The sequence below is a fragment of the Nicotiana tabacum genome, chromosome 6, assembly GCF_000715075.1.
Source record: "Nicotiana tabacum cultivar K326 chromosome 6, ASM71507v2, whole genome shotgun sequence".
In the NCBI taxonomy this organism is placed as follows: Eukaryota; Viridiplantae; Streptophyta; class Magnoliopsida; order Solanales; family Solanaceae; genus Nicotiana; species Nicotiana tabacum.
Genome location: NC_134085.1, coordinates 211753251 through 211764833, shown reverse-complemented (window position 1 = coordinate 211764833; position 11583 = coordinate 211753251). Strand labels below are relative to the sequence as shown.

The following is an 11583-nucleotide window of genomic DNA, read 5'->3' as shown; positions in this document are numbered from 1 at the left end:
GCTCGAGATCACAAATCACATCAAACAACGCCGAAATGACGAATCACACCAAGAATTGAACTTAGGAACTTTCAAACCTTCCAACTTCCAAAATTCATGCCGAAACCTATCAAATCAACCCGGAATGACGCCAAATTTTGCAGACAAGTCCAACATGACATAACGGAGCTGTTCCAACTCTCGGAATAGCATTCCAACCCCGATATCACAAAAATCAACTATGAGTCAAACCTCTTAATTTTCCAAACTTCAATTTTTTCAACTTTCACCGAAACACCTCAAATTACCCTACGGACCTCCAAATTCGAATTCGGACATGCCCCTAAGTCCAAAATCACCATACGAAGCTGTTGAGATCACCCACGACCCATTCCGGGGCCGTTTACTCAAAAGTCCAATTCCGGTCAAATTCTCACCGTTTAAACTTCTAAAACTAGTTTCCTTCTTCCAATTCGACTACGATGCATCCGAAAACAGAATCCAACCATGAACCTAAGTCGATACACATAATATGAAGCTGCTCGTAATCTCAAACTGCGGAACTTGACGAAATTGCTCAAAACGACCAATCGGATCGTGAGCAGAAGTTCCATTCTTCCAGCATGATGTAAAGCAAATCAGTGTAATCCATACAAATTTTAAAATCATTACTGGTGCTATTTTACAATTAAGAAGTACTTGACACACCTTGTCTTCTCAAGTGCTTTCTTTTGAATACAAAAGCAAAAATACTATAAGAACGAAGTTGGCAGATATTGCAGAAACAATTCTTGCAATAAAAAGTATGTGGCTCCGAGCTGAATTCCTAGATACGTGATGAGTAACTGCATCCAGAAGACAAATGGTAGATAAATTAGATAAATTTAATTTTCTAGATAAATGAATCGTTATTAGTAGAATTGATAGGGATTGAAGTGAAAATACCTGGCTCAGAGCCACGAACTCGAACGTGGAGAGCTCTGCCAGAAGCATAGTTATGTGCAAGGTCTAGTAAATCTCCAAACCAAATTAAACAGGTGCTATTTGAATAAGCATAAACCGAGCAGGAACAGTTTCTAATGCACTGAGTTTCACACTCCGTAATGCTCATATTCGCGAAGGAGATAGCATGATCGGGCAACTTCATATTCTCATGCTCATATTCCAGCCTTGTTTATTACAATAATAGATTGTCATAATAAATGCAATTTATTTCCCGTCATTGGTCCAACAACATTTCCAGCCATTGCACTAAATGTCAGTTACACCACCAGTTTCGTCTCTGTTACACTAGTTTCGTTTCTGTTATTTGCAATTTCCTTGAACCGTTTAAAACCGAAAAAATAGATCGAAAATAACCGAATCGAAATTTGAAAAAACGCACTGAACCGTAAATACTTTAATTTGATTTGGTTATTAATATTACAAAACCAAAAACCGATAAACCGAACCGTACTTTCATAATAATCGATTGAACTGACCGACGCCCACCCCTATTTGGAACTGAGCTAATCGTAGAGCCCGTTTGAGCAAGTTGTTAAAAACTGCTTGTTTTGAACAGTATCTTTTTAGAAGTATTTTTTCTAAAAGTATTTTTGAAAAAAAATAATTTGTGTTTGACCATGGGCCAATTCATTTGAGATAGGTAAATAAATTATGTTTGGTCAATCTTTCTAAAAAATGCTTTTGAGTGTCAAACTACCAAAAAGGATAGTACCAATGATTTATAATTATTTTAAATCAAAAAATAAATTTTAATATTTGTTGTAAGAGACTTTATATTATTTTTATTTTATTTAATTAAATAACATAAAGTAAATATACATACTAAATATTTAAATCAATATAATATAGTTATACTAAAGTAATAATATTACCTAGTATAATTACTAATTGTATACATGATGATAATCTTCAACATAACTTTATCATAGTTTTTTCCGATTCTATTACCAAACTTTTGCACCAGATTAGACCATCTTAATCTGTTGAAGTGAGTCACATGATGATTTCCGGCTAAAATTTTTACCACACATATATGTAAAAATAGTTATGCGGTTTCTACATCCCATTTAACTTTCTCATAGTTGTTATCCAGTAGCACTTTCTTGCTCATTCTTTTTCATTATGCATTAAGAACATGTGATTAATAATAACATTAAACAATAAGAGAACTAAAAATTTATCATGTCAAAAAAGGAGAAAGATAAAAAAAAAAATTAAGAGGGAAAAGCTTTCAACCGTTAATCGCTCATATTATTTAAAATAAGTGTTATTACACATGAAAGTCTAAAAAAGGAAACCAGTAGTCACTTTCACAAAATATTAGAAGTATCGCTGGTACATGCACTCACGTTAAAAAGAATAGATAAAAGTATATACTAGATATTGTGTATAATAAATTGGTACACTATAAAGGAAAAATAAATAAATCATACCTTACGAAAAAAGTGCTAGAATTTGTTATTAGTTTTGTTATTTCAAAGAGGGATAAGAGACACAAAAAAAAAAGTATACAAAAAAAAGGTAGAAGAGGACTTTTATAGTAATTGATGGGAATTCTTATGTTGTAGAAAAAAATCGAGGATCTAACCTATTAAAGTTACCAGGAGGATTTGAGGAGATCTATTACTTTAAAGAAATTAAAAATAAGATTAGTCAAAAAAGAATTTGAAAAATTACACAAAGAAAAAATAAAAACAAGAAAAGTCAAAAAATAATTTGTTGCAAGTTATACATGTGATATCTCTAATTTAAAAGAATGGCATAAACTAGAAACAAAGAAGAAGAAGAAAAGGTTAAATCAATGAGTGGTAATTAAAAAAATATAAATTTATAGTGAAATGCTTTTGCACCAATCACACTTTTCCGTCTTGGCCAAACGGATCAAATCTCTAAAAAAAAATATCTTTGGCCTCACATAAACTTTGCCAAACAGGCTCTTAGTAACAAATCCATCTGGATGGCTCGACAAATTTATTTCAGTAAAATTATTCCAAAACCAAGTCATGTCATTTTAGTAGCAAAATTGTAGCGAGAGAAGAGAGAGAAAAAGAGTCGGGAAAAAATAGAAACAGAGAAAAAGAGAAGCAAGAAAGAGAAAAAAAAAAAAAGAAAAAAAGAAAAAGAAAAAAGGGAAAAACTTGTCGCAGTCGGGAAAATTAAATGAGACGTGTCCCAAATTAGTCCGATTGTACTAGTTTTGAATGGAAATGACTTGCTTCCTATCACATTCCAAAATCCTATAACAAAATTCCAAAATGAAATCGTTGCTTTCTCTCAAGAACATTCACCGTTCCCCGCCAACTGTTTCCACCTCCGCTGTTAATTCCGTAACGCCATCGCGCCGGTGTTCGCACTCCACCGCTACCACCACCACCTCTAGCCTTCGTTTCTCTTCTTTTATGTTACATCCACAAAGCTCAATAACCCAATCCTCTTCTTATCCTAATACGTCATTCGGTCGCTGCCGGGCTACCAGTTCAGGCCCACCTTCGCCTCCACAAACCGACCCACCCAATAACGAAGAAGACTCATCCTCATCTCCAGGTATTCGTAGCTCATTTGCTTGCATTTGTATTGAATTTTTGTTTTCCTATTTATTGCTTCAGATTAAACCGCTATCAATAGCTAAATTTGACTTTGATGCTACTACTTATTGGAGTAGTATCTTTTAGTAAGAACTACTGCTGTGTTTGAAACAAGATTCATATCATGAACTATATTCTTAGACGAGGTTTTAGCTTCAATATACCATCTCTGTTAGATATAATATCTGTTGGGAAGTAGATTCATTTATTACCAATTCTTTGCAAAATTATGTAATGACTTGTAACTAACTCTTAATCACCTAGGGGAGAAGAAAAGGAGATTGTGTTTCTTGCTTGATATATTTTCGAGCTATTCTTTTCAAGATCAAAATTTGATGCAATTTATCTGAAAATTAAGATGTCTTAGGAGCAATTTTACCACTTCTTCACGAAACCATCCATTAGTATATGTTGATGCTTTGCTAATCTTGTAAGCATCTTTCTTCAACTTCGAAATTTTTTTCATGTATAATGTAATTACTTTCAGTTTCAACTATCTGTTGCTTCATATTTAAAGATGGAAGCTGTTGGAAAGAGTGCACCTTGGCTTAGGGTAGTAACAACTATAGAGCTATCTTGCATACTTATATGAATCCTTCAATACCCCCTGCTGCACTGATACAACACAGATTTGGGTGTGTGGTACATACCAGATTTGATCAATTCTTCCAGGGTGCGTTGGCGGCCAAGGAACTAAGAAACATAGGTTTCCGTGGTTCCTTTTTACTCAGTTAACATACATACTCTATATATATACACATATAACTGTAAAATATTTCCCCCAGGGCTTTGGTCCGGTGGTAAGAGCACAGTGCATGATGTGTAGGTTAGGTACATCATGGGTTTTGAACCCTGCCCCAGTCAAAAACCTGGTATTTAAGTGGATAAGGGTAGAGGGACGGGCCTATTATCCCTCATGAATTTCTTGGCAACCAACCCCACCCCCACCCCCCCTAAAAAAAAGAAAAAGAAAAAAAGAATTGCATTAAGTATTAGAATTTTTTGTTATTGCATGAGATATGCTTATGGAATAAAATTATTTATTTTGGTTCGATGTCTTTTCAATTTATTTTTGTACATTTATTAGACGATCCCAGCATACTAGTACTCATTCCCGTTCCCTGGATCCTATGTAAATATAATAACAACAGGCCAGTGTATTACCACAAGTGGGGTTTGGGGAGGATAGGATGTACGCAGTCTTACCCCTACCCTAGAAGGGCAGAGAGACCCTCTACCCTCAGCTAAAGAAAGGATGAACAACCAAATGTTCGTTCTGCAAGATACATTGATACTTGGATGCTAATCATCAGAGGAGAATGAGAAACACGATGACAAAAACAAAACAGATGTCATAACGTGGAGGTTAATGGTTGGAATGAGCTGAACACTATCGTCATTAATGAATTTTGACCAGTGCACTTATATTTTGGGATGCTTTTTAACTATTTATGAAATGACCTGGATGAAATGATCATTGGCTTAAAAAGAGAGAGTAATTATCCAATGAATGATTTGTGTCACTTGCTCAATAACCTGAAACAAATATTTTGATACCCTTTTCTTGTTCCTCTTTTTTTTTTTTTTTTTTGTTTTTTTTTTTTTTTGTTTTGTTGTTGTTGTGTGTGTGTGGTGGTGGTGGGTGGGGGTTGAGGTTTAGGGTCAAATCCAGGTAAAAATATCTGGCAGCTACTTAATACATTGTTAGTGACACGATCCAATGAGTAGAATTGATCAGGATTAGCAACTGAAGGACAAAAAATTGTTAACCTTAAAACATCGCCTGAAATTTCATCTCGCGTTATTAAGTTACTGGCTTACAATAGCTTTTCTGCTGTGCCATTGTTTTTGAGTCCGTGTTGGAGCTTGTTTTTGCTGTATTTTCTCTATTAAAGGAATCGTCTTGCAAATTATTTGTTAATCGATTATTGTTTAGTATATGAGATACTGATGGTCAAGCATCAGACTTAAGTGATAATCTGGGAAGGTGTAAGGATTGATGCCAGTAACTTTGGTACTGTTTACTTTTCTTCTGAAACTAATGGAACTCTCTTTTACCTTGAGTGTACGCTGTGACAGTACTCATATTATTACGGATACCTGACAAATGTTTAAATTTCTGAATCAGGTATCATGGCATCTTTCTCCAAAGCGCAAGACAGCATGCAGATCTTTTTTGCTGTGTTGTTCTGGATGTCACTTTTCTTCTGGTATTCTGTGTGGGATGGGAAGAATGATGGCAGACCAAACAAGGGTTCTCGATTTAGAAGATAAAATTGTAAGGAGTTTCTTTATGGTGTCTTCTACAATTAATTCCTTACGTTGTCTTACATGGTAGTGTAAATCATGGATAGCTAAGGGAAGAAAGAAAAAGAGAAAGGGTTTAGTGTGTAAAGTAGTTTAGTGTTACTGAAACATGGAGATCGTTCTGTCTGCTTCACTTAAAGGTAGTATAGAGTTCCCTGTTAGCCCAGCTAGCATTAGTTCATTCATGCTGCGAATCTTAAGCTTCTACTATAGGGCTTTGAGAGCAAAATTTGCTGTTCAATTATATGGAATTAGAGTCTATTTCAATGCTCCCTATATTCTGCACTCTTGGATAGAAGAATACTTTGCCCTGTCTTGTTCAAGAATTTATGAGATTTTTTTGTTCCAAAAGTAAAGCAGACTTTTCCTTCTCTTTGTTGTCTTGTGGCGTGTGTGTGTGTGATTGAACTGAAAAGAAATCCTAAATAATAAGAATGTTGTTGGCTATCAGGTACCACAACTACTTAACCTAGTGTTTTAAAGAAGTTCCCTGTAGGAAGTTTTGAACCGTGATATGAGAATGAGTAAGTAAAGAGTAATTCCTCCTGCGCTCTCTGTATGGTATGATATAGAGAAACATATGGTAGCGGCCTTCATCCTTGTGAATTCTGTTACCACATATCTTAGTGTAGAAATATTCTAACCCCTTTTTTCTTTTGGTGAAAGAAGAATTTGGAGTAATTGTTATCTAATGAGCTGAAGCAACTATTACCGTCTTTTCCTTGGTGAATGTGGTGTGTATTTTCTTTTTTCACCGGAGCTATATTTCTTCTCCCTTACTGGTGATTGAACGTAAAAGACTTGCACAACATCTATTCAGATAAGTCTTGCTAAATTCTAGATGTTGCTATTTGAATGCGACAAACAAGCAACACAGCTGGGGATATAAGCTGTCCCATAGTTGTTTTTACACTTCTCATGATTTGGCCAACTATTTGATACTAAAGCAACCAACTACTAGTGTATTACTGGTGTGATATGATTGTCTCTATTGAACGTGTTTGGCAACAGGGACCTCCTTTGACTGCACTTTAGTATTCGTGTCATTTGTTAATTAGATCCCATCAAAGGAAGAAACCCCAAAATAATCCCCATTCATATTCAGATGGAATCTAATTGAAGGAACTCTGTAGTCTTTGAACTGTTCCACTAGTATAAAAACTCCATAGATTTTTATGCTTTGACGTCCATCAATGGGAACTTTACGAAAAAAGAAATTGAGGAGGAACTGCTTGTGCTAGTCGTTTTCAACATGGGAAAAAAATCTGTGTCAATTTGTAATTGTGTGACTTCTGGGCTCACTTCAAGTTTACTGAACTGCGAGGATCCAATCATTTGAGAAAGGTGGAGCCACCCTGTTCCAAAATATCATCTCTGTTTACTCAAAATTGGGTAACAATTAAATTTCTACGTGGTTTAAAGGATACGTGGTTTAATTTAACACAAATAATTAAGAATAATAAATAAATGAATTAAAGGTGAAATAAACGATCAAATTACTCGCAATGTTAAGACCAAGACTGATCTTAGATTGAATAGTGAGCTCGTCCTCGATTAAAGCCCATTCCCGGATAAAGAACATAACAAGTGAATAACGCCTTTAACAGTAGCTAGAAAATAAAAGTAAACTTTTATTGCCTTGAATTGCATGTTACAATGTGTCAAACTAAATACAAACTTTCCTTTTATATAGTAGGAGAGTTTCAGTTCTAGTATAAGTCTAAAGAAGGTAAAAATCTTCCTCCCCGGTAATTGTTGATCCTTAATCGATTCTAAACGAGATTTGCGCCGTAATAACTTGTTGAGGGAGATTATTACGGCCCCTATCCGTCGTGCATAACCGTTCACTGCGTCTTCCGAGGTCTAGAAGTTATGCCTGGTACGAGGTGCGTCGATTTACCATGTCCGATGTTGGATATATCGTTTAGTCTCCCTGGGTTTTGATACGAAAGGTCTCTGGCCTCACTTACATTCTCGCGGATCCGTGTTCCTCCTTCGTTCTCTCATCGGGGGAATCGGGTAGACATTGCCCCCGACTTTACCGGTACACAATCTCATCTTTCATCCTTTAAGATGTGGTGTCTTTAGCATTAAATAAGCCTTTTACATTTCTAACTCGTAACATAGCTTATAAGGAAATATGCCTTTCTTCATTTCACAAAAATATTTAAAAACTTAAATTGCAGTGTACTACTTCATCGGTTAGAATTTATGTGAACATGGAGTTTAAGAAAAAATGAATACTTAAAATTTGTGATACTAAACAAGTCAAAAAGAGTTCCAGAATATTTGTATGGTTATAAAAACTTCTCATCAAGAATAAAAATGAAAGTTTAAGCTAAATTATTTCCAAATTTAAAAAGAATTCAATCTTTTTGAAATAAAAAAAAAAAAGAAAATAGGTCAACCTCAATTGTAACTGATTAGTTACAATTTCTTATACCACTAACTAAAAGTCTTTCCTATGTTTCCTCTACTTTCCCTACTAGCGAGTTTGCCCCTCTAAAAAAGTCGCTACAAGTAATTTGGCCCGTGTATGTAACATAAAGTTACGCATATGATCATCGACCGCTCCAAAATCACACCATCTTTCCTACTCCTATTATCAAATCATCGTGGGACCAGCCCCAAAACTATTTGTAGCCCACTGAGCAGAACTGGACCCACGCTAGTATGGCGCTCACCACCTAAATATTATACTATTCAACGTGCAGATTTATATCACACTGACTTTTGTCGGTTTCCGGGGCATTTGGCCAATCAACGGCTCTGATTTATTTCCATCAGCGATCTTCTTTTGGCTTTAAAAGCGTTTCAAGTTTCAACTCAGCCAACCACTTCTCACTCTCTCCTCCTTTGGAGGGACTCCTTTGGTTACTCATTCTGATTTCTGAAAACAAAACCTAATCTGCGATTGATCTCATCCAAAAGATGCTATTAAGAAGTTCATCAAGTCCTTTATTGAATTCATGGGTACCAATCTCGTGCGGGTCGTCGCCGGAATCAGACAAGATGCTACCAATACAGACGCCGCAATTGATTAGGACTGGATCTCATTCTATGTCTACGTCGTTTGGTCATGATGAATCTCCGACCAAACATTCATCCAGCCGGTGCATGCGCGAATCGGACCTCCGAGATCCAGCTGTACTTCCAAAGAAGAACAAAAACGGGTCAAAGAAGCCGAAGCCGGCGAAGCTAAAAGAGAGAGAAGTGGGTTCGACAGAGGTGAGGAGATTGTTGTCGAATTCCGGATTGGGAAAGGCGGAGGAGGAGACTTCTGCTGCGGCTGTTGAGGAAAAAGGGAGGGTGTTGCAGTCGCTAGTGGCGGGCGGTGCAGGTGGAGGCGGCGGAGGTAGAGTTTGCGGTGGAGGTGGCAGCGGCGGGTCACGTGACGGAGATGGACCGGATTCTCAAGATTCAAATAGTTGGCATGGACATGAGAGTACGGAGGCTTATTACCAGAAAATGATCGAAGCCAATCCAGGAAATGGTCTCCTTCTGGCCAATTATGCCAGATTCTTGAAAGAGGCAAGGCAATTCTAGATTTGATTTTCATTGCCTCTCAATAATTATGTATTTTTAAGTACTTCATTTATCAATATTTTTTATTGGGTCATTTGATGCCAATTACTGGGGCAAACAGGTTAAGGGGGATTTAGAAAAAGCTGAGGAGTACTGCGGAAGAGCAATATTAGCAAATCCAAATGATGGTAATGTGTTGTCACTCTACGCTGATCTAATATGGCAAACCCAAAATGACGCAGGTCGTGCCCACACATACTTTGATCAAGCCGTGAAATCTGACCCTGATGACTGGTATGCATATGCACGCATCTCTTTCTTTTTAGCATTTGAATCTTTAGATGAGTTAAAAAATTCTAGTTGTCACTTATTAGATATTGCTATTTGTTATCATGTTAATGATTGATGGAACCTTCAATTGATTCCAGCCTGAATAGCTCTACTATAGATGGACCACATTTTTATGCTATTTGTCCACTCTCTTGAAAAATCTTGGTGGTCCATTTGCCCACACTATCACACAATTTGTTAGCCTTCCGGAAACAGTCTCTTTGCCTTCTAGGATAAGGGTAAGGCTGCATACATATCACCTTCCCCAAACTCCGCTTGTAGGAATTCATTGGGTTTGTTGTTTTTGTTGACCCTGTTAAGATTATGGTGGTGTGCTTATTTATCTTTTAACATGACGAATGGGTGCTATATTGTTAATGCAGCTATGTGCTGGCCTCGTATGCTAGATTCCTGTGGGATGCTGAAGAAGAGGACGAGAACGAGGAAGAAGAGGTAAGCGAGGGAAGTAGGCAATTTGAAATTCAGAATGGAAATTCAGCAGCAACCCAGAACTACTTTGGTGCACCATCTCATCGACCTCCCTTGACTGCTGCTTCTTAGTTTTGCAGTCTGTTCTTTTGTTAATCACACTCTGGAGCAAATAGTTTAGATAACTAGTACTACTATATAAGTAGCTAAGAAATAGATTACTCTCGAGTTTCGACTATGAAGAGTTCTCTTCCTGTCTCTTTTACAAGCACTAATAAAACTAGAGTTCTGACTAATTATAATTTTGTGATGTCTGTTAACTGAGTAGTATCATTTGTACCCTTCGTTACTCTGAAATAAAGCATAAAGCTAGTTGTTCTGTAGTATAATAAGTGCTCACTAATTCTCCAGAAAACACTTAGGAGGCTCTAATGACTATAAATTTAACATTGGAGGGGATTCAATTCCTCTTCAAGAATACCTTCCCTCCATTTTTTTCTGTTGGATATTGGATTTGAACGTGTCCCATTGAAAGTTCGGTGGACCAAATTTGTTTGGTTAACCTAAGATGAATAACTCTGGCCTTTGCTTTCCTCCGATATCGTTAACTCTATCTGAAGAAAAAGTAGAAGCACTCTTGGCCAACCACACAAATCTGGTATATTGGAAAGAGAGATCATCTCGAGTGCGATCATTGCCAAACTTGAGAAATGCGTTCCTGTTCCCCTTGCTTCGGGTAAAATACAACAATATTCACTTTTAAGCCCGCTATTTAATTCAGGACTAAGTGTCCTGAATTTCTGAGCTACTAATTTAAATTCAAAACACAAGATTCGAACTTCTGAACACAATTTTCGAACTTTAGGACATGAGTTTGAATTTTGAGGTTTAAACTCTAGGATGTTGTGTCCTAAATTGTGGGCAAAATTGGTTAATTTTTAAATATATTGTAAATTATAGATATATTTTAAACAACATGATTAAAAGTGGCTACGAGGTGTCATTTCCACCTTTTCCAAACAGTCGCGTGCTCTTTTGAATTGGGCCACTTACCCATGCTAAAACTAGCCCAATTTGGACTTGGCTACCTCCATATTGCTGTGGTGGGCTGATTCTCAAGTGTGCGCAATTCAGCTAAATCCTGAGAAGAATCGTTAGAACAAATTGTTAATTCAGCACTGTCCTTATATGTGGACCTAAGTATTGACCTGTGTTGCAATATTTTAGCCTCTGGCAAAATGACAGTTCGTTATCTAATAAACTTTAAAAATTAGGGTACTAAAACACTCCCAAAAGATTTTGAAAACAAAGAATTTTCATACTAAAGTATCTTGTTGTGGCCAATGCTTGTTTCAATGGCATCTTTTCATCTATTTTTTGGCTCTTAATTTGTTGTTATTATTTTTCTGGCCCTTATTGTTGA

The 11583-nt window shown here is 36.4% G+C and overlaps 1 protein-coding gene across 1 annotated transcript; it reads left to right on the top strand.

Annotated features, from left to right (window-relative positions):
• Positions 1-3172: 3172 nt before the first annotated feature.
• LOC107825922 (uncharacterized) lies at positions 3173-10546 on the top strand. The gene is made up of 4 exons (XM_016652843.2): positions 3173-3528; positions 5698-9407; positions 9523-9695; positions 10115-10546. The coding sequence occupies exons 2-4, from the start codon at positions 8808-8810 to the stop codon at positions 10290-10292; spliced, it is 951 nt and encodes a 316-aa protein (XP_016508329.1). The 5' UTR covers positions 3173-3528; positions 5698-8807; the 3' UTR covers positions 10293-10546.
• The last annotated feature ends 1037 nt before the right edge of the window (positions 10547-11583 follow it).

Excerpts from the sequence above, each read along its gene's own strand:
- LOC107825922 (XM_016652843.2), top strand. The coding sequence starts at position 8,808 with ATGCTATTAAGAAGTTCATCAAGTCCTTTATTGAATTCATGGGTACCA. Across the intron at positions 9,408-9,522 it reads ATGCCAGATTCTTGAAAGAG|GTTAAGGGGGATTTAGAAAA; the intron begins GCAAGGCAATTC and ends TGGGGCAAACAG. Across the intron at positions 9,696-10,114 it reads AAATCTGACCCTGATGACTG|CTATGTGCTGGCCTCGTATG; the intron begins GTATGCATATGC and ends TTGTTAATGCAG.